General features: G+C 45.5%; 2 protein-coding genes across 4 annotated transcripts in view; both read right to left on the reverse strand.

The window, feature by feature from the left end:
- LOC146348219 (fatty-acid amide hydrolase 1-like) overlaps window positions 1–5,631 on the reverse strand; it is a 56,343-nt gene extending 50,712 nt beyond the window's left edge. Inside the window, exon 1 of one of the 3 annotated variants that reach the window (XR_014790563.1) lies at window positions 5,304–5,505. Coding sequence is in view for 2 of the 3 variants with exons in the window: in XM_084852607.1 (XP_084708733.1) it covers window positions 5,304–5,474 (171 nt within the window). In the remaining variant the exon portion in view is untranslated. Of the gene's footprint in view, window positions 1–5,303 lie in introns of all 3 variants that reach the window. The other 2 variants (XM_084852609.1, XM_084852607.1) reach the window with 2 other exon arrangements.
- A 2,791-nt stretch (window positions 5,632–8,422) lies between these two features.
- On the reverse strand, window positions 8,423–23,389 carry NSUN4 (NOP2/Sun RNA methyltransferase 4). The gene is made up of 6 exons (XM_084852613.1): window positions 23,220–23,389; window positions 19,932–20,323; window positions 18,477–18,631; window positions 16,006–16,160; window positions 11,980–12,104; window positions 8,423–11,130 (listed from the first exon to the last, which is right to left on the reverse strand). Exons 1-6 carry the CDS (start codon window positions 23,361–23,363, stop codon window positions 10,854–10,856), a joined length of 1,248 nt encoding a protein of 415 aa, XP_084708739.1. The 5' UTR covers window positions 23,364–23,389; the 3' UTR covers window positions 8,423–10,853.

A 23,389-nucleotide genomic window follows, 5' to 3' on the forward strand; every position in this document is an offset into this window, starting at 1 on the left:
GACTAACTAATTGTTTTCTGCTTGTGACAAATGACAAATGTATGTCGAAATATGAACCAAGATTTGATTAGCTGTCCTGACTGAGTAAGGAAAGTATAAGAATTCTTCTTTATTGTTAAGCAATTGTTGTTCATCTTGATGCCGAACAACCTCATGCATGAAATAAAGGGTGCTTAACTCATCCTTGACCTCCAGCCTCATTTCTTTTTGAGTGGAGAACCCGACACCATACAGTATGAGAAAGGCAAAGTTGTAGCTTTGGCTCAATTTGTATGTTTACCAGAAAGGAAGGTTTTTTTTTAATTGCAAGTAAACTGATGTATGTGAAGTTCCAGATAGAAAGACAAAAGAAGAAAGTGTGGAGGGCACCAGGTTGGGGAAAGCTAGAGTAGAGGTGTGTGGAGTAGTGCAGAAAAGTACCAGAAAGTGTATAGTAATAAAAAGCAAGAACAAAGGTCTCTCTCAAGATGAGAGTGTGATAGAAATGTTGCAAAGCATGGTGAACTAATGAAAGTCAAATGACAATTGACCGGGGGGGGGGGGGGGGATAAAGTTGCTTTGTGCGTAGAACTGATAACCACAAATCATTTATGGGTCAAAATGTACTCTAAACTAGAAGGGTTTAATTTAGTGAGTTGCTTACAATTAGGTGGTTTTGTTTTAATGATTAGCTGGTCTACAAGAAATGTATACTGAATTGCTTCTTTTGTTTATGCTGTTACTGTGTAGTTTTAATCTCTGAGCATGTGCAGATGTATTTCTGACCATGCTGCTGCAACTTCTTAAGAGTGCTTTGAATCAACTAGCCTCTCTGCTTAAGTAGCTGAGCTCATTGCTCTAAAGTCAAAACTGTTGATATCTATACTGACTCTCATCCGAGGAAGGAATTCCTCACCAATATTTGCAAGCTATTCAACTTAAAAACCTTGTCCCATCCTGACTTATCTGATATTCCACTTCAAAATCCTGATTGAAAACTCTTGTTGATGTGTCCTGCATGCGTGACCAAAGGGTAATTTTGTTGCTGAGTACGCTGCTGCAGAATCAAGGTAAGCTGGAGGTGGTCAAACATGAGATGGCAAGATTGAACATCGACATCTTGGGAATCAGCGAACTAAAATGGACAGGCATGGGCGAATTTAATTCAGGTGACCATCATATCTACTATTGTGGGCAAGAATCCCTTAGAAGAAATGGAGTAGCACTCATAGTCAACAAAAGGGTGGGAAAAGCAGTACTGGGGTACAACCTTAAAAACGATAAAATGATCTCAGTACGAATCCAAGGCAAACCATTCAGCATCACAGTAATTCAAGTCTATGCCCCAACCACTGAGGCCGAAGAAGCTGAGGTTGATCGGTTCTATGAAGACCTACAACACCTTCTAGAACTAACACCAAAAAAAGATGTCCTCTTCATCATAGGGGATTGGAATGCTAAAGTAGGAAGTCAAGAAATCACCGGGATAACAGGCAGGCATGGCCTTGGTGTACAAAATGAAGCAGGACAAAAGCTAATAGAGTTTTGCCAAGAGAACATGCTGATCATAGCAAACACTCTTTTCCAACAGCACAAGAGGCGACTCTACACATGGACGTCACCAGATGGTCAATATCGAAATCAGATTGATTATGTCCTTTGCAGCCAAAGATGGAGAAGCTCCATACAGTCAGTAAAAACAAGACCTGGAGCTGACTGTGGCTCAGATCATGAGCTGCTTCTTGCAAAATTTCGGCTTAAATTGAAGAACGTAGGGAAAACCACTAAACCGTTCAGGTATGACCTAAATCATATCCCTGATGAATATACAGTGGAGGTGAGGAATAGATTTCAGGGATTAGACCTGATAGACAGAGTGCCTGAGGAACTATGGACGGAGGTCCGTAACATTGTTCAGGAGGCAGCAACCAAATCCGTCCCAAAGAAAAAGAAATGCAAGAAAGCCAAGTGGCTGTCTGATGAGGCTTTACAAGTAGCTCACGAAAGAAGGGAAGCGAAAAGCAAGGGAGAAAGGGGAAGATATACCCAACTGAATGCAGAGTTCCAGAGAATAGCAAGGAGAGACAAGAAGGCCTTCTTAAATGAACAATGCAAAGAATTCGAGGAAAACAACAGAATGGGAAAGACTAGAGATCTCTTCAAGAAAATTGGAGATCTCAAGGGAACGTTTTGTGCAAAGACGGGCATGATAAAGGACAAAGAAGGCAGGGACCTAACAGAAGCAGATGAGATTAAGAAGAGGTGGAAAGAATACACAGAAGAACTATACAGGAAAGATTTGAATGTCCCTGATAGCCATGATAGTGCGGTCACTGAACTTGAGCCGGACATCCTAGAGAGTGAAGTCAAGTGGGCCTTAGGAAGCATTAGTAACAACAAAGCTAGCGGAGATGACAGTATTCCAGCCGAGCTATTTAAAATCCTAAAAGATGATGCTGTTAAAGTGCTGCATTCAATATGCCAACAAATCTGGAACACTCAACAGTGGCCACAAGACTGGAAAAGGTCAGTTTACATTCCAATTCCAAAGAAGGGCAACGCCAAAGAGTGTTCAAACTACCGCACAATTGCGCTCATTTCACATGCCAGCAAGGTGATGCTCAAAATCCTACAAGCTAGGCTTCAGCAGTATGCGAACCGAGAACTACCGGAAGTACAAGCTGGGTTTAGAAGAGGCAGAGGAACTAGAGATCAAATCGCCAACATTCGCTGCATCATGGAGAAAGCAAGAGAATTCCAGAAAAACGTCTATTTCTGCTTCATTGACTACGCTAAAGCCTTTGATTGTGTGGATCACAACAAACTGTGGCAAATTCTTAAAGTGATGGGAGTACCAGACCACCTTACCTGTCTCCTGAGAAACCTGTACGAGGGTCAAGAAGCAACAGTAAGAACCAGAGATGGAACAACCGATTGCTTCAAAATTGGGAAAGGAGTACGACAAGGCTGCATATTGTCACCCTGCTTATTTAACTTCTATGCAGAGTACATCATGAGAAATGCCGGGTTGGATGAATCAGAGGTCGGAATTAAGATTGCTGGGAGAATTATCAACAACCTCCGATATGCAGACGATACCACCCTAATGGCAGAAAGCGAAGAGGATCTAAAGAGCCTCTTGTTGAGGGTGAAAGAGGAGAGTGCAAAAGCTGGTTTGAAACTCAACATTAAAAAAACTAAGATCATGGCATCTGGCCCTATCACTTCCTGGCATATAGAAGGGGAAGAAATGGAAGCAGTGACAGATTTTACTTTCTTGGGCTCCAAGATCACCGTAGACGGTGACTGTAGCCATGAAATTAAAAGACGCTTGCTCCTTGGGAGGAAAGCTATGGCCAACCTAGACAGCATAGTAAGAAGCAGAGACATCACCTTGCCGACAAAGGTCCGTCTAATCAAAGCTATGGTTTTCCCAGTAGTAATGTATGGCTGTGAGAGCTGGACTATAAGGAAGGCTGAGCGCCGAAGAATTGATGCTTTCGAACTGTGGTGCTGGAGAAGACTCTTACGAGTCCCCTGGACTGCAAGGAGGTCAAATCAGTCCATCCTAAAGGAAATCAACCCTGAGTGCTCATTGGAAGGACAGATACTGAAGCTGAAGCTGAAATATTTTGGCCACCTAATGCGAAGAGAAAACTCCCTGGAAAAGACCCTGATGCTGGGAAAGACTGAAGGCAAAAGGAGAAGGGGACGGCAGAGGATGAGATGGCTAGATAGCATCACGGATGCAATGAATATGAACTTGAGCACGCTCCGGGAGAGAGCGCAGGACAGGAAGGCCTGGCGTGCTATGGTCCATGGGGTCACGAAGAGTCGGACACGACTGAACGACTGAACAACAACAACGCTGCTGCAGCACCTTGTTTAACTCATTGTAAGCAGCCTGATACCCATGGATGCTTCAGCTCAAATAGCAGAACTCATAGCCCTGACTAGAGCATGTCAATTATCTGAAGGGTTAACTGTTGGAATCGTTCATGATTTTGTTCAATCCATACCAATAGGCAAGATGTTGTGTCCCACTCAAGTTTCCATGCTGATGCAGCTGCAAAGGCTGCTGCACAAATATCTTGTCCCAACATTTTCATCTGCCAAACCGCTTCCCAGCCTAGTGTTTGATCATTGGGACCTCAGCATAGCCCAAGATTCGACCCCAAAACATGAAAAATCCAGGTGGAATCGCACAGGTTGTATTTTATACCCTGACTCTCTTTGGCGCTCCCCAGACGGCCGCTTGGTAGTGCCTAGTTCACTCCATTTTCTCTTAGCCAACATGCTTCATTCCTTTTCCCACGCTAGCAAAGAAAGATTGAATATGACCATTTAGAACATTGGTTTGTGATTAATTTTTTTTAAAAAAGCAGCTGAAGCCATCTGTCTCCGTTGAGTTGCCTGTCAGTCCCACAATGCAACACATCCTGTGAAGGTTGTGCAGATACAGAAGCCTCCCCAAAAGTCCTTTCCCGCCTTTGTAATAGACTTTGTTCAGATGCCAAAGCAGACCAGCTATGATTGTTCGTGTTCTGAATGGACAAAAGTAATTTCTCTAAATATATATATGTATGTTGAAGCAATTGTTCATCCTGATGCTGAACAACCTCATGCATGAAATAAAGGGTGCTTAACTCAGCCTTGACTCACTGGAAAAGACCCTGATGCTGGGAAAGACTGAAGGCAAAAGGAGAAGGGGATGGCAGAGGATGAGATGGCTAGATAGCATCACTGATGCAATGAATATGGACTTGAGCACGCTCCGGGAGAGAGCGCAGGACAGGAAGGCCTGGCGTGCTATGGTCCATGGGGTCACGAAGAGTCGGATGCGACTTAACGACTGAACAACAACTCAGCCTTGACCTCCAACCTCATTCCTTATTGAGCGGAGAACCCGACAGCTACACCACTGCGAAGGGGAAAAGCACGCTGAGCAAAACTAGGCAGCTCTTACGGGAGGGGGCGGGGGCTCCAAACCCAGAGGTTTGGACTTTGATTTCTTGAACAACAGAAATCGGGGTGCAGTCGGTTCCGCCCCGTTGCCCGTGAGGGAAGCAAATGAACTGGCTTTCCTGCGTTGGTGGTTTGAAATCCGCCGATGGGCGATGACCTTCTGTTGGTTGCCTTAGGCTACCCTTCCCCAGCCTGGTGCCCGCCAGACGTTTTGGACTTCAACTCCCATCAGCCCCAGCCAGCATGGCCCATAGCCAGGGAAGCTGGGAGCTGTAGTCCACAACATCCCGAGGGCATCAGGTTGGGGGCAGCTGCGATCAGGCATGCTCGAAGAGCCGCTCGGCTCTGCATCGACCTACCTGCTCCTTGAACTTGCGAACAACTTGACCCATTCGATCGAGGGCGCGCTCCCGCCTCCACCTCGTCGCGTCGATCTTCTTCTGGATTTTTCTCCGCCGCCGCCATTTCAGCAGGAGGATCGTCGCGGCCGAGCAGCACAAGAGCGCGGAGATCAGGCCGGCGGGTCTCATTCCCCACTCTCGCGGGCGGCTCTCCCTGGCGGCTCCCCTCCCTCCAGCTAGCGCGCCCCGCCCCGCGGCGTCCTCTCCCTTCGGGTGCAACCGCACGGCAGGAGCTCCTTAGGGACGGGCTCTGGGAAAAGCCGGCATGGTTTTCGACCGGGGGGGGGGGGGGGTCAATGCACGGCGCGCCGGGAAGTCACTAGTTTAATTCCGCCGCCCCCGCGTCGTTTTAAAATCCACGGCAGGCTTCCGGGGCATAGTGATCCCGTTGAGAAACTGCTTCCAGCGGTGACTCCGGATAGTTCAGGTATCCACTGTGACTACCACGACCTGCTGATCCCAGTTTGAACACCAGCAGACCCCTTTTCCCGCACACCTTGGGACTAGTCCGAACTTGTAGACAATGAATGACCTGGCTCGGACGGCATCACTCATCCCGGGCGAATCCAGGGTTGTCAGGTTGTGTGAAGCTGCTGATCGTGGGTGATGGGATCATGGGCAACGAGGGAGTTATGTGAAGGTTAAACCCACACTCGATGGGTTTGCACCACAGGACAACTCCTGAGTGAGGTTGGATATGCAAAATGGTGGCCATGTGCACCCTACACACACTGCAGCCTCACCATGGGTTAAATAACTGGTGGGAGAGCATGTTGTACAAACCATGATTTCACCATCTAGGCAGACCCCACCCCCACCCAACTGAAGAGATCTGGGAATTTTGGACGTGTGGTGGTGCTAGTGGGGTGATCTTTAGATTGGCCTAAGAAAGGTCTTACAGCAACATCAATTTTAGACAGAAAAAAGGCATACTGCTCCCACCCAGCATGTTGTCTTGCTTATGGTGTAATGTAACCTCAACGTTGCTGAATTGTAACATCTCTGCTAAATTTCTTATGTATGACAAGCAACAAGGAAGGATATGGTGCACAGTCCAGTGAGATTCATTCTTAATGCTGCTTTTACACCTTCACCTCCAAAGTTCTAAGTTACACAGGACCTGCCTTTCTCCCTGTGCAAGGAAGTGAGGAGGCATGGATTTGTTAGTTTGCTTTTTGGCAGATTGTGTCCCTGCTGCCTTGACAGTATACAGTGGATGGAATTTTTCCGTCTGTTCTAGAGACAAAATGTTTCTTACTATATCCATCCCGGGTGAATTGGCTTTTCCAATAGGATGACACTGTAAGTGGTTTGCCAAACTTCAAAAGTTAGCAGAAAAGGAAGGGTTTGTGGAAGGTACTGTGCTAGTCTTCGGTGATGTTAGGCATCCTTATTCTGAGGTCTATCAAAAGTCTGTCACAGCACACAAAAGCTGATGATGTATGTTCCATATGAAGTGAGGACCTTCCACAGAAGCCATATCATGAATAATAATAATCATGTTGATAGCACTTCTGGTGAGCATAAATGCTTTATCTATCTTCCTTACATTCTCAGAGAAGGTGAAATGTTGCAGTGCTTGTTCTGTGCAAAAGAACTGATTGGGAGCACTCTGCAAATGCAAACCTCTTTTTTCATAGTGTAAAGACCTAATTTTTTGTTTGTTGTTGTGATACAGGCCATCCTTAATTTAGATGATTAGCTCTGAAAAGCAGCAGAATAGCTTAATTCAGGAAGGCATTTAGAGAAGGCCAGTAACGCATTGTATGCAAGCAGAAGATACCATTTTTTTCTCCACATTTTTTGAGTATTTTTGTTACCAGTATTCTTCCTGGAGATATCCCTGTGAGCTGATGTACTCACTACTCACAGCACACGGTTGCTGGTAAAAAAACATCTTCCACATGCAGGTGATTTACCTGCCAGAAATCATTGTTCTGTCTCTAAAGCTGCAATCTTATACATATTTACCTGGGAGTAAGTCCTATTGAACTCAATGGGATTTACTTCTCAGCAGACTTCTATAGGCTTACATTATAAAGCAGCCTTCCCCACCCTGGTACCCTCTAGATCAGAGCTTTCCAAACTTTTCATGTTGGTGACACTCTTTTTTGTTGTTGTTCAGTCGTTCAGTCGTGTCCGACTCTTCGTGACCCCATGGACCATAGCACGCCAGGCCTTCCTGTCCTGCGCACTCTCCCGGAGTGTGCTCAGGTTCATATTCATTGCATCCGTGATGCTATCTAGCCATCTCATCCTCTGCCGTCCCCTTCTTTTGCCTTCAGTCTTTCCCAGCATCAGGGTCTTTTCCAGAGAGTTTTCTCTTCGCATTAGGTGGCCAAAATATTGGAGCTTCAGCTTCAGTATCTGTCCTTCCAATGAGCACTCAGGGTTGATTTCCTTTAGGATGGACTGATTTGACCTCCTTGCAGTCCAGGGGACTCGTAAGAGGCTTCTCCAGCACCACAGTTCGAAAGCATCAATTCTTTGGCGCTCAGCCTTCCTTATAGTCCAGCTCTCACAGCCATACATTACTACTGGGAAAACCATAGCTTTGATTAGACGGACCTTTGTTGGCAAGGTGATGTCTCTGCTTCTTACTATGCTGTCTAGGTTTGCCATAGCTTTCCTCCCAAGGAGCAAGCGTCTTTTAATTTCATGGCTACAGTCACCATCTACGGTGATCTTGGAGCCCAAGAAAGTAAAATCTGTCACTGCTTCCATTTCTTCCCCTTCTATATGCCAGGAAGTGATAGGGCCAGATGCCATGATCTTAGTTTTTTTAATGCTGAGTTTCAAACTAGCTTTTGCACTCTCCTCTTTCACCCTCAACAAGAGGCTCTTTAGATCCTCTTCACTTTCTGCCATTAGGGTGGTATCGTCTGCATATCGGAGGTTGTTGATAATTCTCCCAGCAATCTTAATTCCGACCTCTGATTCATCCAACCCGGCATTTCTCGCGATCACGACACAGTAATTCAGTTTTACTAGCAAACTGGAGGTTAAACTAACCCGTTATAAGAGATACGGACACATACATAAATTGTAATAACGAAATGTATGGGGACACAACGTATCTCATGAAAACCTCTCATTTTTATTTTTAAAAATATATGATCTGTAAGATAACATACATTGTTATCATTTATGAGTAACGGTATGTAAATATGTGCAAGAATTAAAAAAAAAAGTTGAATAACACCAATAACTACTTATCATTTTAATGGGATGTATGAGGTTGATAGGATGAACACAGTTTTTCAATATTTGGTGGAATATTAGATAAAGACACTCGCATTTCGTCATCAAGCATTTTTAAGCTTCCACATTTCAGTGTCTTTAAGTTTGCGCTCAGTGTGTTTAAGTTTGCCCTCAGTGTCTTTAAGTTTGAAAAGGATATTTCACAAATGTACGTAGTAGAAAACTGCAGAAGAATTTTAATGCTCTTTTAGCTATGTTTGGATGCATTTTTGAAATGCGAATCCAAAAGCTGTCTAAGTCACCCTCTTCATACATCATTAACAGATTTCGATCATTTTTTATGTCAGCTAATTCTTCCTCTTCAATAAGTGAAAAGTTCCTCGTTGCAGTTGAAAGAAATGTATTTCTGATCCAATCATAGTCTTGGATTTCAACATTTGGGAAGTAATGATGAACTTTCTCTCCGAGCAATGTTAAATGGTCAACAATTAGCGAGCTGAGATCACATTTTAGCTGGCACTCAGCAGTTTTGGAAAACATTTCAAAATTTCCTTCTTTCACTTTCCTTTTCCAAATTTCTATTTTGTCTCTCATAGCACAAATTTTATCTACCGCTGTTAAGATATTTTCTCCTTTTCCTTGCATACTGGTGTTTATTTTATTCAAATGTTCAAATATGTCAGCAAGATATGCCAATTTTGTGCACCAAAGTTTGTTTTGAATTAGATCACAGAATTCATTTTGCTGATTTTCCTCAAAAAGTTTAAGCATCATTTCCCTCAATTCGTATACGCGACAAAGCACTCGACCTCTTGAGCTAACGAACTTGTATGTAGTAGATGCTTTTTAAACCTTGCCCCATTTCTTCACAAATATGAGCAAATAATCTTGATTGAAGAGGTCTACTTTTAATGTAATTGACCATTTGAACCACTTTGCCCAAAACTTTTCTTAATTCATTTCCAATGGTTTGCACGACTAGTGCTTCGTGATGTAAAAAGCAATGAGTAATTATAATATTTTCATTCTTTCTTTGCTAAAGCTATAAAACATTTTGTTGAACCAACCATTGAGGGTGCACCATCTGTGCATATATTCCTACACAATTTAACCATTGCATTTTCCTTCATGAAGCAATCTAAAGTTTTAAATATACCTTCACCTCTAGTTCTCATTGGAATTTCTAGACAATACAAGAATTGCTCAACAATTCTGTCAGTATGAATGAAACGTACAAAAACCAATAATTGTGCTAACCCACTGACATCCGTTGCTTCGTCTAATTGCAATGTAAAGATCATATTATCGTCTTGAAAAATATCCTTCATTTGCTGTTTATTGTCATCAGACGTGTCTTGAATATGTCTTCCAATTGTGTTATCTGCCAAAGGGATTTTATTAACCTCTACCTCAAATTCGGGCCCAAACATTGTACGAACAATAGCACAGCAAGATTCCTTTATGGTGGTTTCGGCAATAGCGTGTGCGTCCTTGTTTTTGGCAATTACTTGAGCAACAAAGTAACTTGCCTTTTGAGCTTCCTCTGATGTTTTCATTCTCTTTGTGAATGATGCAGACTGCTTCTTTATAGATTTTGAAAGCTCAATAAAGTATTCTACTGGTTTTTCTGACAAATGACAGTGTTTTGAGGTAAAATGACGCTTTAATTTATTTGGTACCATACTTTCATTTGCAAGTATATCCCCACAAACTAAACACTGGGGACAAGGATTGTTTTCATTACCAGAAAATGTGAACCCCAGTTTCATATAATCTTTATTGTACAAACGAGGCTTGGAAATTTATTGAACTCAGTGGGATTTACTTCTCAGCAGACATGTATAGACTTGCATTATAAAGCAGCCTTCCCCACCCTGGTACCCTCCAGATATTTTAAACTATAACTCCAAGCATTCCTGATCAGCTGGGGCTGATGGGTATTGATCTGGGAAGGCACCAGATTGGCAAAGGATGCTCTAAAGTGTGCAAGTGCTTGAAAGGCAGCACTAACTACCCCCAGGTGATGTGATGCTGGCGTGCAAATGTTCACATATTTAGACAGATGGCTATGTTAGAGGCATGTAAATGTACCTCCCTTCCAAGTGGATTTCCTGTGCAGAAAAGGTGTTTTTTTTGTAGCAACCATGAGCAATAAGTACACTTGTAAACAGGCCCACAGGTGTGGTCGACTAAGCAAGTTGTTTATATTTTGTTGTAAATATAACTACAGCCCTTAAAAAAAAAAAAAAGATGTCAGAGGAAATGCGAAAGATTTCCCTCCCTCCTCTGATGCCATGCTTTGTCCATTTAACCCAACCTGCGCAATTTGCAAAAATACATGGGTCCAAAGTTGGCTGTGAGGTGGGGAAGGATGAGCTCTCCAAGCCTGCAATCTTGGTAGAAAGAAAATGTGCTCTGGAACAGCCTCCGAAAACAGTTCAAGTCTTCAACCTGGACACTGACGTTGTACTGGACTGCTAGTATCTCCACAGCTCTCTCGACCACATACTCATTCTGGAGCTGAGACAAGGTGCATGTCGAGTAGACCACCTCTCCTCCTGGACTGGCAGCAAGGAGTCCAGCTCTGGAAAAGGAAGAGAAAGGAATGTACACTGGGGGGGCGGGGGTAAATGAAAGCTAAAGCGAGCCACTTGTCCGGCACTGTGGGCCATGCATCATGAACCAGTGCACGGAGCATGTGCAGTTCTTCAGCCAGAAAATATTCTGAGGTCCTTCACCTCTAACTCTGTGTAGCACACCATCCACTGCCTCTTTGGCCACTGTTCTCTTCTAACACAGAGAATTGGACAACCTTCCACTGTCCTGTTAACCTGCCACTTGCCAAAATTGTCATTTTGCTCCTCACACAGGCTATCAATATTCTGAATTTCCCCATACCAGAGAGCAGCTTTCCCCAGCCTGGTGCCCTCCAGATGTTCTCGACTTCCAACTCCCATCAGAATGGCCAATGGTCAAGAATCCTGGGAGTTGTCCAAAACAACTGGAGGGCACCAGGTTGGGGAAGGCTGCCCGAGAGTACTGCTTCTCCTCCTCGCTCTCCATTGAATCATCATAGACAAAGTGGGAGAGCATCTTACAAGAATCTAATCTAGGAGCCTCTTGGGATGATTACATTAAAGTATGGGTTACATAAAAGCCTGGGTGGAACTCCAGGCTTTTAAAAGAATAATTTGCCTAGTCACGTATGGCAGATAAAAGTTGCCTCTAGGAGACTAGGCAGGGAAGCATTACAGAAATCTTCTAAGTCACAACTAACACAGGTATGTGTGGGCAGGCAGTCAAGCAAACATGTCTGTAGGCTACTAAGGTTTGTGGACTTCTTTGCAAAGCTGCAAATAATTTAATCCCACAACATGGGACACTAGCATGGCTCAGCAGCCAGCATACATCACAGAAGGTCAGGATCACTCACACAAGCAACTCCAGCTGGAGCATTGGCAACATCTGACGCTCCCCCTTTCTCATGCGCGCGAAGATATTATTGTCCTCTTCCAGGAGTGAGTGCCGGTCATTTGTGCATGGCACATCCACAAGCACCTGCGTGGAACAAAGGGCAAAATATTCCTCCCAGTTAAACTCCCAAGAGCTTTACCTGTTCATTTCCTCCTACCAGTTCAGATATGTTTTGGTCAGGTTCCTTCTAATCTGCTCAAGAATACTGAACATATGAGGGAAAGCCAAGAGAAGAATTTCAGGTTTTAAAGTTGTTGTTTTCACAGCTAGAAGCTTGCTGAATCTGTTGTTGATTTAGACAATGAAAAGTAAAATTCTCAGGCTCCTTTGCAGAGAAGATTATTGGATGATGTTAGTGGCAATCTGCTGTAATCCACATCACAGCTGCAACTATTCTTAGACCACTTGCGTATAAGAGAACGCTCACTTAGCCAGTGTGGTATAGTGGTTAAAGTGCTGGACTAAGAGTGGGGAGGTAAAAAAAAAAAGGTAAAGGTGTCCCCAACCAGTCGTGTCCGACTCTAGGGTGCAGTGCTCATCCCCGTTTCTAAGCCGAAGAGCCAGCGCTGTCCGAAGACGCTTCCATGGTCATGTGGCCGGCATGACTGAACTCCGAGGTGCACGGAACACTGTTACCTTTCCCGCCAAGGCGGTACCTATTTATCTACTTGCAATTTCTTGCTTTTGAACTGCTAGGTTGGCAGAAGCTGGGACTGAAGAAGGGAGCTCACTCCGTCACGCAGCACTCGGGTCTCGAACTGCTGACCTGCCGACCTTCCAGTCTGCAGTTCAAAGTCTTAACCACTAAGCCACCGCGGTCCCACAAGAGTGGGGAGACCCAGGTTCAAATCCCCACTTGGCCATGAAACTTATGTGAAGGTAGGCCTGACTAGGCCTTGTAAATAGTTTGGTTCAGGCAAGGTGCCTGATGGGATTGGGGGAGCATCTGTGTGTGTGTCTGACCATGAGAAGGTAGTGTAACTTGCTCATTATAAGCACAAAATTCCTATCCACCAAAGGAGCTCATCCCTGAAGATAAGCAGGCAGCTGTGCTGATAAGACTGTTGCTGAGTTAAATTAGCTCTTGAGCATGCATAGTGTATTTTCTTTGTTCTCCAACTTTCAGTCTGTATAAATGCATTCCATTTTCTTTTCTTTTTTTGGTGGAACACAGTGTCGTCTGCCTCTCCCTCAGCTGCGATGTGCTTTAATAAATTTCTGACTGTTCAACCTAACCTGCCTTGGATATTGATAGCGCTCTTCAAGTACTTGAAAGGTTGTCACAGACAGGAAGGCCAGGATCTCTTCTCCATCATCCCAGAATGCAGGACACGGAAGAATGGGCTCAAGTTACAGGAAGCCAGATTCCGGCTGAACATCAGGAAAAACTTCCTGACTGTTAGAGCAATACGACAATGGAACCAATGACCTAGGGAGGTGGTGGGCTCTCCCACACTGGAGGCGTTCAAGACGAGGCTGGACAGCCACCTGTCAGGGATGCTTTTACTTAGATTCCTGCATTGAGTAGGGAGGGGGTTGGACTCGATGGTCTTATAGGCCCCTTCCAACCCTACTATTCTATGATCCTATGATTTCCTTAAAAATTACTAGGTGACTTTAGGTCAGTCACAATCTCTCAGCCTAAACTACCTCACAGGGTTAACGTGAACATAAAATGGTGGGGGGAAACCATGCATGTCACTTTGAACTCCATAGAGAAAAGGTGGGCAATAAATTAAATAATATCTAAACAAAATTAGGGACATACAATTGATAACTAGATGCAATACTATCAAGTGTAGGTAATCATGGATTAGATTTGGGAATTAATTAAAAACAGTAGCTGGATGCTAACTGTTCAAAAATAGAAACAGATTCCAATTAGACACTCTCAATGAAAACTGCATCATCATAATGATGCAGTAAATCATATTGGTAAAACATTATCAGATTGTGAGGCTATGCATCAGATTTTATTTATCACAGTTTATGTATCCATTGTATGCATCACATTGTAGGTGAGTTCCACCGGTGTGAGTGTTGATGGGTATCAACATTGGGTATCCTGTAACACTGAAATAATTAAATAACAGAGTGCTAGTCAAGAATGCTGCTTACAGTATGTCTGCATGAGTGAAACTTCATGGGCTTGTTGCATGGCAGCTCTGCATCCATGTGCAGTCAGTCAAGTGATACCATCTGTACTGTGCTGCCAAGTGTTTCTGGCCATGTGCAAATACCAGCTTTTCATAAAAGACTGCAGCAGGGTGGAGTCAATCACTGCATGGGAGCTGGAATGATACGGAATCGGGACTTCCTGCCCTGTACCTTATTGTGAGGCTATGCACAATAGCCTCACCATTTATGTATCTGCTGTATGCATCACACTGTAGGTGAGTTCTAGTGGTGTGACTGTGGATGGGTTTCAGCAAGGCTGTGAGCTATGGATATGGAGGACGGGGGGTCCCAGAAATCCTGCCATAAGCACTGCTGGAGACTGGGTGAAGAGGCCCTTACAGAGTTCCAGAGTACGGCTGTGCAGGGACCACCACCCCGATCCAACCTGGAGGCTGCTTCAGGGCTTCCAAGGCAGGCCTGATCCGCTTCGGCTGATTCAGGGGGCCCCTGATCCACTTCAGCCTCTGGAGCCAAAGCATGATTCGGATGGCCGAATCCCACTTTTCCCCCCTGAACGCCCCCGCCGTGCAGTGTGAGCCCCCAGCAGCTTACCTGGGCCCTCGGGACGCATGCTGGCAGCCACCTTCTTGTTTCAGAGAGTCGCCATGGCCATGGTGACTCCCTGTATTTCTGGAAATACATTAACGTTGTGTGTCTCCATTTGTGCAGGATCTATTTCTGAAAATACAGGGCATTGCCATGGTGACTCCCTGGACCAAGACAACGGCTGTTGGAGGGCCCAGGCATGGAACCGACAGCGGCAGCCGTCGAGCGGCTGGGCTTCTGGATCCCTCCGAAGCAGGCCGCAGTGCTTCAGGGCGACCCCACGCGCTTTGTGCCCTCGCTTCGTGTCAACCTCACTTTGGAGGTGGCCGAAGTACCCCGCTCCGGCTTGGAGTTCAGGCTTCGAGCTGAAGCACTGCAAACACAGGGCTAGTCCAGAGTCAGAAAGAGCGCCAGCGGTTGCAACATCCTGTGGAATAGCAGCTCAAAATACCCGTTACAACATTCTTTGGAAATGGCAAGCTAGTGGTCAGTTCACGCAGCAGCCTTGCACCATCAGCGATAAGACCGCTACTGACTTGTGAGCCAACGTCTAAAAGGCAGGACAGTAACAGAAAGCATCCGCAGGGTGAATCGGTAACTGGGAAAATGTATATAAAGTACATATAGCAAAAGTCCGAATCGGAGTTGCCTGGACATCAGAAAGGTGCACATCTTGGGACCCCACAATGTCCAGAACAAAGTCTCACTGAATGGAGTTTGGCCTCCCACTGTAGTGGGTGGTGCGTATAACTGGATGGGGACAACATTTCATCTCTGAGCCGGTTTGAATTTAAATGCAATTTCTATATGCACTCTTTGTGAACTAATACATCAGATTAGAAGAGCTCTTATGGGCAGCTTGATTACTCCAACTCTTTTGAGATCCCTGGTCTGATTGGGGCTGATCATACAGCTTTGGGTCACATTATAACCTCTGCAAACCACTTGAAACCACCAGATATTTTCCAAGGTGCACCCGACCACAGAAAAGGCATGTCAGGCATTAGCATTAAAGGTATTAGCAACTTAGCTAATTACATACTTGCACTCTAGCACACCTCCGGCTTCTGAATATATAAGCTGGGCTGGCCACCAGGTCCCGTTGCTCCAACACTGGAAACTATCTTAGTGAATGTGGAAAGTGTGAACGGATTGAATTTAACTGCATTTTATCTAAATAAAAGCGTTCCAGAAATTGCATTTGGATTTTGAGTCTCAGTCTGTACCTCACTCAGTAATCCCAGCAATTTGTAGCACTTACCCTATCATAAGTGTTCATCTCTAGGTCACCCCACTTCCGCCCATCCCATGACGTAATCCGCACCGTGTCGCGGACCTCTTTGGGAAGGTAGCTGTGGAGAACCCTATGCAGCCGGCCAGCGCGAGAAGCAGAGAGATCATTGGCTGCCAACTCTCCTATTGAAAGAAGAACAGCAGCATAAACCACGGGCAGCCCTGTTCTCAGAGTTGTCAAATCACAAACCAAAATCTGGGCATGACTGGGAAATGATGGCTGTGTCGCTGTGTGGCGTGTGGCCTCTCTCACACACAATCATTTTCACACACGCACACATGCACAGCGCCATCTCTGGACAAGGCCATGGATTCAAAGGAAGTATTAAGAGGGGGAAAGGGAACTGCTCTCAGAACTGGACCCAGACACCATCCTGGAAGTTCCAGTGCAAGAGGAGCCTGTTTGACCTGCACCTCTTTGGCCTGAGGAGGTGGCACTGACATCCTCGGACTCAGGACTCCAGCCCAGAAGCCCCAGTGGCACCATGGTTTTCTCTGCACCATCAAGCAGGCTAGGCCCCATTAACTGAACAGGCTTTTCTCAATGAAGGCAGAGCTGGCCACCCAGATGGAGCTGTAGCTCTATTTAAGGCTCACTCTGGGATTGCTAGGGCTGAAGCAACATCCCAGCCTGCTCCTATGAATCTGCAACCTGAGCTTGAGAAGGAGCTATCTAGGGTGCTACCTAGACTTGGACTTATCAAAACCTGACCTTTGCCTTGCTTGACTTTGCCTTAATAAAACCCAACCTTTGCCTTGCTTGACTTTGCCTTAATGGAACCCGACTTTTGCCTTGCTTGACTTTGCCTTAATGGAACCCGACCTTTGCCTTGTCAGAACCCAAAGTCTCGCCTAGAACACCCTACTTGGGCCAGAACCCCATCCGGCTGAGACCACCTCCTGGACAAGGCAGCTTTTTGAAGATTAACCTATGAAATCCAAACCACGATGTGCCACAACAAAAGCAAACAAGATGCACCACTTCAGATAGCTCCGGATGACCAAAACAATTGGGCCATGCCACATCCTATAGAAAATCACCCAGGGTTCCTAACCTGATCTGGGCAAAAGCAATAAGGCTGCATTCCCACAAATCTCATTGAACACAGTGGGACTCCTAAGTAAATATGCAGAGGACCAAGCTGTACGATTCATTATACCGCACAATTTTCATTTGTGAGACAAACAGAAGGAGGAGAGGAGCAAGAAGCTGTGGACAATGGAAACCAGCTCTTTTCTCTTCCCTCCCTTCTACTCCACCTTCTTTCCCAGCTCAGAAAAACTAGAAAACCGCATGAGGTGACACCAGCACTTTTATGCAGCTCATGAGCCTTGTGAAAAAAGGAAAGATCTACAGCACTAAAGGCATTAGACCTTCAGGAACATAGGAAACTGCCTTATACTGAGTCAGTCCAATGGTCCCTCAAGGTCTGTACGGCCAACTGACTGGCAGCAGATCTCCAATGTTTCAGGCACGGATCTTCCCCAGCCCTAACTGGAGATGCCGGGAACTGAACCCAGAACTTTCTCCAGGCAAAGCTTGTGCTCTACCACCGAGCTTACAGCTCTCCCTCAAATGGAAGGCACATAAGGCACAGCTAGAGATGAGAAGCCCTGGGGAAAAAAACCAGAAAAAATGGGAGGGGGATCAAGGGGGAAAAAACATTTTCCCCTGTTTTTCCCCAGGGATTTTTTTTTTTTTTTAATCTGGGGAGAAGGTTTTCCCCCAAATTTTTCTTTCCTCTCCTCCCAGGTCTTCAGATATCTAGGCACAGCACATAAGCACCTTCCCCTTTAGTATCTTTAAGTGTAAAGAGAGCCTACAAATGTCAAAAACAAGGCTGTAATCAGTGCCAAAGGCAGTATCTAACTGGGGCTTTCCAAGTGCGGCCAGCCCCACTGGCCCTGGTCTGCAAGCAGCCCTTACCGCTTGTGTGATGCAATATAGCGCGTCCAGGGGCAAGCCCCGAAACAAGCAGAAACACGCGTTTCTGGAAGAGGCAGGGCTTTTTTTGAGGTTTTCCCCCGGAAGTGCTATATTGCGTCGCACAAGCAGTAGGAGCTGCTTGCAGACCAGGGCCAGCTGGGCTGGCCGCACTCAGGAGCTCCAACTTGATACTGCTCCAAACCCACTTACTAGGGTGTATGTCAACTTTTTACTTGGAGTGGGGTATGACACACAGTTGAATATTTGCATTTCAGAATGTGCAGTGATATCCCCAACTCCATAAATCCTATGATGACTGAAGGGGAAGAAACTCTGCACGGAATATGCTAACTATAGAGACAGATGTCTTCCAGATCAGTTGCTCATTGGACCTCACCCTTCTATATTCCACACAGAAATAGGAAAAAGGGTTTCACTAGCTGGTTCCGTCTACACCACAAGAGTACCAACTGCATAGGGAGGGGCAAAGGCAGGAACAGAAGGTTACTTACGACAACACCCAGTCTGCAGAAGTGCCAACGTTTTCCCACCTGGTGCTGCACAAAGGTCAAGGACTAGGTTACCGGGCTGTACGTTGAGAGCTAAGACAGGCAAGACTGACGCAGCATCCAGGAGATAGTAGCCCAGAATTCCCATAATGTCTGGCCTACAAAGGAAATGTATGAAGCATAAATACATGATAGTCACAAGAAATGTGAACTCTACAGTGACTCCTACTGAAAATATACTGTAGTTCAATGGAATAGTTTTGCTGTAAAAGCTTCCAGGTTCAATCCTTGGCATCTCCAGGTAAAGCCGGGAAAGACGAATGCTAGAGAGCTGCTGCCAGTCAGTGTAGCTAACACTGAGCTAGATGGACCAATGCTCTGACCCTGTATATGCAGCTTCCTATGACCTGGTTTGCATGTCACTCTGGGAATTGCAATGCACATGCTCATCATTTCTGCTTTCAATTAACAACCAAACCCAGAAACTCTGGGCTGTTTACGAGTTAAACAACCCAGAGTTAACCCAACAATTGCCCATGGTTTGTTGTTGGGTTAACTCTGGACTGTTCAGAGTTTCTGGGTTCGCACATCACGTTCCTGGGTTGTTGATTAAAAGCAGAACCAACGAGTGTGCAGCTTGCATGCTTCGCTTATCCCCGCAATTCCTGGATTAACCCAGAAATTGCTCAGAGAAACATGTGAACCGGGTCTATGTTATTCATCTTTTCAGTGGTGGTCCCATATGGAATTCCCTGCCTGTTTTGTATGTAAGGTGTTTTAGGAGGGGGCAACCCTCCAGATGAGCTGGGTTCCAGGTTAGAGATGTGAAGGCCTAGAAAACCCCCCCAGAAAAAATGGGAGGGGGGCTGAAAGCAAATTAAACCCCATTTTTTCCCAAGCCTTCACATTTGTATTCCAGTTCCTGTCATCCCTGAACACTGGCCATGGTGGCTACAGCTGTCAGAAGTTGGAGTCCCATAACATCTGGGGGAGCAAAAGTTGCCCACCTCTGTTTTGAGGGTGTTGCCATGATTTTAACTGCTGCTGATATAATGTATTTAGAAGTTTTAGGGTTTTCAAGATTGTGGTTTTATAGAGTGCAGTTATGTTATAATGCACTTTTTGCTTTGAATATGTTGTGAGCGGCCTTGTGCTCTCATTCAGTATAAATGCTGAATAAACAGATTGATAAATTCATGCTCACGCACCATCCTGCTTGCCTCCCTTCTGGGAGGCAATAGAGTATTTATACTCCATTTATACTTCACTGTTTTTACTAAATGAGAAAAGCTCTCAAGTCAAAATCAGGCACTTTTAAGAACTTAAAAGGGAAACAAAGGTTTCATTAGTTACTACTGGTAGCAAGCAGATATTTTAGTAGACATTCATAAGGAGAAAATTTATTTTCACCTGACAAATACTGAACAGTAACCCCAACATTATAACTCAGCTACATACCTGGCTGGTTGGAAAAGACTTGTGTCTCCTTTGGGGAACGTGTAGCATTTGATGTTGGGACTGATGGAAGGAAGAGGCTGCGCTTGGGGTTTAGAAGGTTCGGTCTGAGTTTCTTGCGATGAGGTTGGTTCACTGGAACTTTGCTCAGCCATGGAATCTAAATCCTGTGCTCCTTTTTGAGATTCCCAAATGAAATCCACTGCATTCAGGTCTTCCAGTTGCTGGATGACGTGCTGTGTGTCGGAGAAATTGTTGACAAGAGCTCCATATTTCTGCTCTGACAGGAGGCTGATGCGGATCGAGGGCCAGAGGCTGCCAAACTGCACACTGTAGTTCATGTCAAAGATCTGCAGAGCCAGTCTGATGGAAGGCATCCGCGGAGCAGTGGTTGCCTTTACAAGGATTAAAATATCAGGCATGTAAAAGATCTGAATTCCCCAGGGCTGCTAAAGAACCATCATTTTGGTGGTAGCCCCCCACCTGTGGAACGCACTTCCCACTGATGTCCGCCTGACACCAACACAGACCGGGTTCGCACGTAACAGCAGCAAATCGTCAGTAAATTAACCCATGATTTGTCATGGCTATTTTGAATATTCAACCCCCAACTTGGGGGGGGGGGGTTGCTATGTGACATCCAAACCCAGATTCTATAGGTTAATCATGCATTAAACAACCCACAGTTAACCTACAATTAATACTGTTAATTGTGGGTTGTTTAACCCATGATTAACCTATAGTTTGGATGTCATGTAATCAGGGGTTGAATGTTCAGAAAGGCTGCAGAATGCATCTGGTATGTGATTAACCCACAGTTTGCTGCCATTACATGCAAACAGCCCCACCGTCATCTTTTCAATACCAGGTTAAGAGTTTAGTCTACTCCCAGACATTTGATGGCATATGACGGGGGTTTTAATGCCACTTGTTTCATCAGGTCCCAAAATTTTATTGTAACTGGTTTTTTTAGCAGTTTATATTGTTTTTAAATTTTGTATGCTAAAGATTTTATGTTTTTATTACGTTGTATTTTGGATTGCAATGTTTGTGAACCGCCCAGAGAACTTTGGCTCTTGGGCGGTATAGAAATAAATGAAATGAGATGACATTTCCATAGTTTGGGTTTGGTCTAGCGTGAGACTAGGGGCAGGCACCCTTCACGCGCACACACATTTCCCCCATGAGGTGGTCCCACATTGCTGGGAAGTATGAGTGAATATCACAGTCATGTGACTGGAGCCAATAACACGGGTATTTCCTACTCAATCAGTGCCCTGCCAGAAAGATCCAGATGGGAAAGGGCCATAGGATTGGTCCTTCATGAGATGACACCAGGGGGAAATTGCTCCCACCCTAAGGACATATTCTCCCTTCTACCTAGGAGCCTTGCATTCTACAACTAGAAAGCCTGCATTCTGTGGCTGAAATATATGAATGAAACTTTTTTCAGGTGACATGTTTTATTTTGCAACAGTCCTTGACGCTGTTTGTTGCACTGCTCTTGTGAGGGGCTGAAGAAGGAAAACGGAAACTGAAACTACAGCAGAGAGTCTACAGAGATGACAATCACAGAAGCACCCTGGGATTGGTGCAGAAGTGCCATGTAGATGCCATACATTTTCTAACCATGTAACAGAAATGACCAAATACTTTTTCCAAGTATTTCTCTGCAAAGAGGAGGACAGCAAACTTTTCTGAAGTTAGTTGGAGGTTTTTTGAGGTGCGGGGGAGGGGCGGTTCTATGGGGAACAAACCAGCTTCTGCATAAGGCAATCTAGAGAACCATCATGGCCACAAGGAGCCTGGATACTAAGTAGATCAGGGCATACCTCAACGAGTCACTGCCTGCAGGAATGCCACAGCATGGCTCCTGGGGCTTCTGGGCCTGAAAGATAGGTCCCTTGAGGAAAGTGTCAGATTTTACCTTAGGACTGACTGAAGTGAGTATTATATATTAAGTTAGAAGACAAAAGAATATCTGAAATGCATGATTTACTATACTGTATCACTAGGAATAAAACTCTGTCATCAGAAATCTCATGCTTGCAATCCTGTCCCAAGCTATTTCCAAAGCTGCTCCTATGCTTGGTGACATATGAGCATTTCAATATATAGCTGTGCTTTCAGTCCATTCTGTGGGCTCGAGGTGGGTTACAGCAAAACAGGTGGCACGTCCCCACTCCAAAGATACACAGAAATGTTATCTTTGGGGTGGGGACACACCCAAGGACTCTCAACATGAGAAATTAAAAAAGAAAAGAAAAGAAAAAGCTGCAATCCTATATCCACTTACCTGGGCATAAGCCCCATTGAACCCAATAGGATATACTTCTGAATAGATATGTATAGGATTATTTATTTATTTACAGTTTTATACCACCCAGTAGCTGAAGCTCTCTGGGCAGTTCGAATTACAGGGCAATTACACTGCACATCTGTGAAACCTACACCCAATTACCTTTCACTTCCATTAACCTCAAAATTCTTATTTGTTTAAAGATTAATGGAGCAGGATTACCTGTGGAACCTTACGCATGTCTACTCAGATGTAAGCCCCTCTGCATTCAATGGGCTGGATCTAAATTTAGCCATGCTTAGAGCAGATTAGGGGCACAATCCTAGGCATGTTTAGCCAGAAAAAAAAAAAAAAGCCTTACAACTCCCAGCATGCTGGCTGGGGAATGGTGGGAGTTGTAGAGCTTTTTCTGCCTAAACATGCATAGGATTGCGTTCTAAATTAGAAATGACTAAGTTAAATCCCACTGATTTCAAGCAATGACCGAGGCTGTAATCCTATAGCTATATATCCTATATGACTGAGACTGCAATCCTGTATCTGTGGACCTGGGAGTAAGCCGCACTGAACTAAATAGGGCTTACTTCTGACTAGAGACGTTTAGGATCGCACCGTAGCTCTGCATCCAGCCCACTGAGGCTGAGGCAGGGAGAGCATGCTTAACCCCGCCACCTTTATTTGCGGGGGGGGGGGGGTGAAGCAGCCGCAGTTTTCTTTCAAGGCGCCCGGAGGAGGGCACTTTCTTCGGCGCCAATTTAAACCATGGAAACAAGGCGAAAAGGGGTTAGAGATCGCGACGAGCCTTCGTGAGCGGTTTGCAGAGGGGGCTACTAGCGCGGTGAAAGGGCCGGGGCCGGCAGGAGAGAAAGAAAGGCGTGGGGGGCGAAGCGCGCAACGGAGGAGCGCGAAGGGGCTAGCAAGGAGGCCGAGGTCCGCTGTAGCCACTCTGGGCCCGCCGAAACGTCCGGGAAGGGGCGGCCGGTCCCACTCACCCATTTCTTCTTATAGTGTCGATGCCGGCAGGGAGCCGAGGCGAAGAATGGGCCGCCCGGGGAGGGCGCCTCTTGCCGCCGCCGCCGCCGCAGCAGCAGCTGCAAGAGCGGCCGCCCCCCTCCCCCGGCACGGGCAGCCGCCATCGCTCGGCTGCAACGTCAAGAGCCCC

This window comes from Heloderma suspectum, chromosome 4 (genome assembly GCF_057233095.1).
Source record: "Heloderma suspectum isolate Gila_16-S chromosome 4, 16-S_ref, whole genome shotgun sequence".
NCBI classification, from domain to species: domain Eukaryota; kingdom Metazoa; phylum Chordata; class Lepidosauria; order Squamata; family Helodermatidae; genus Heloderma; species Heloderma suspectum.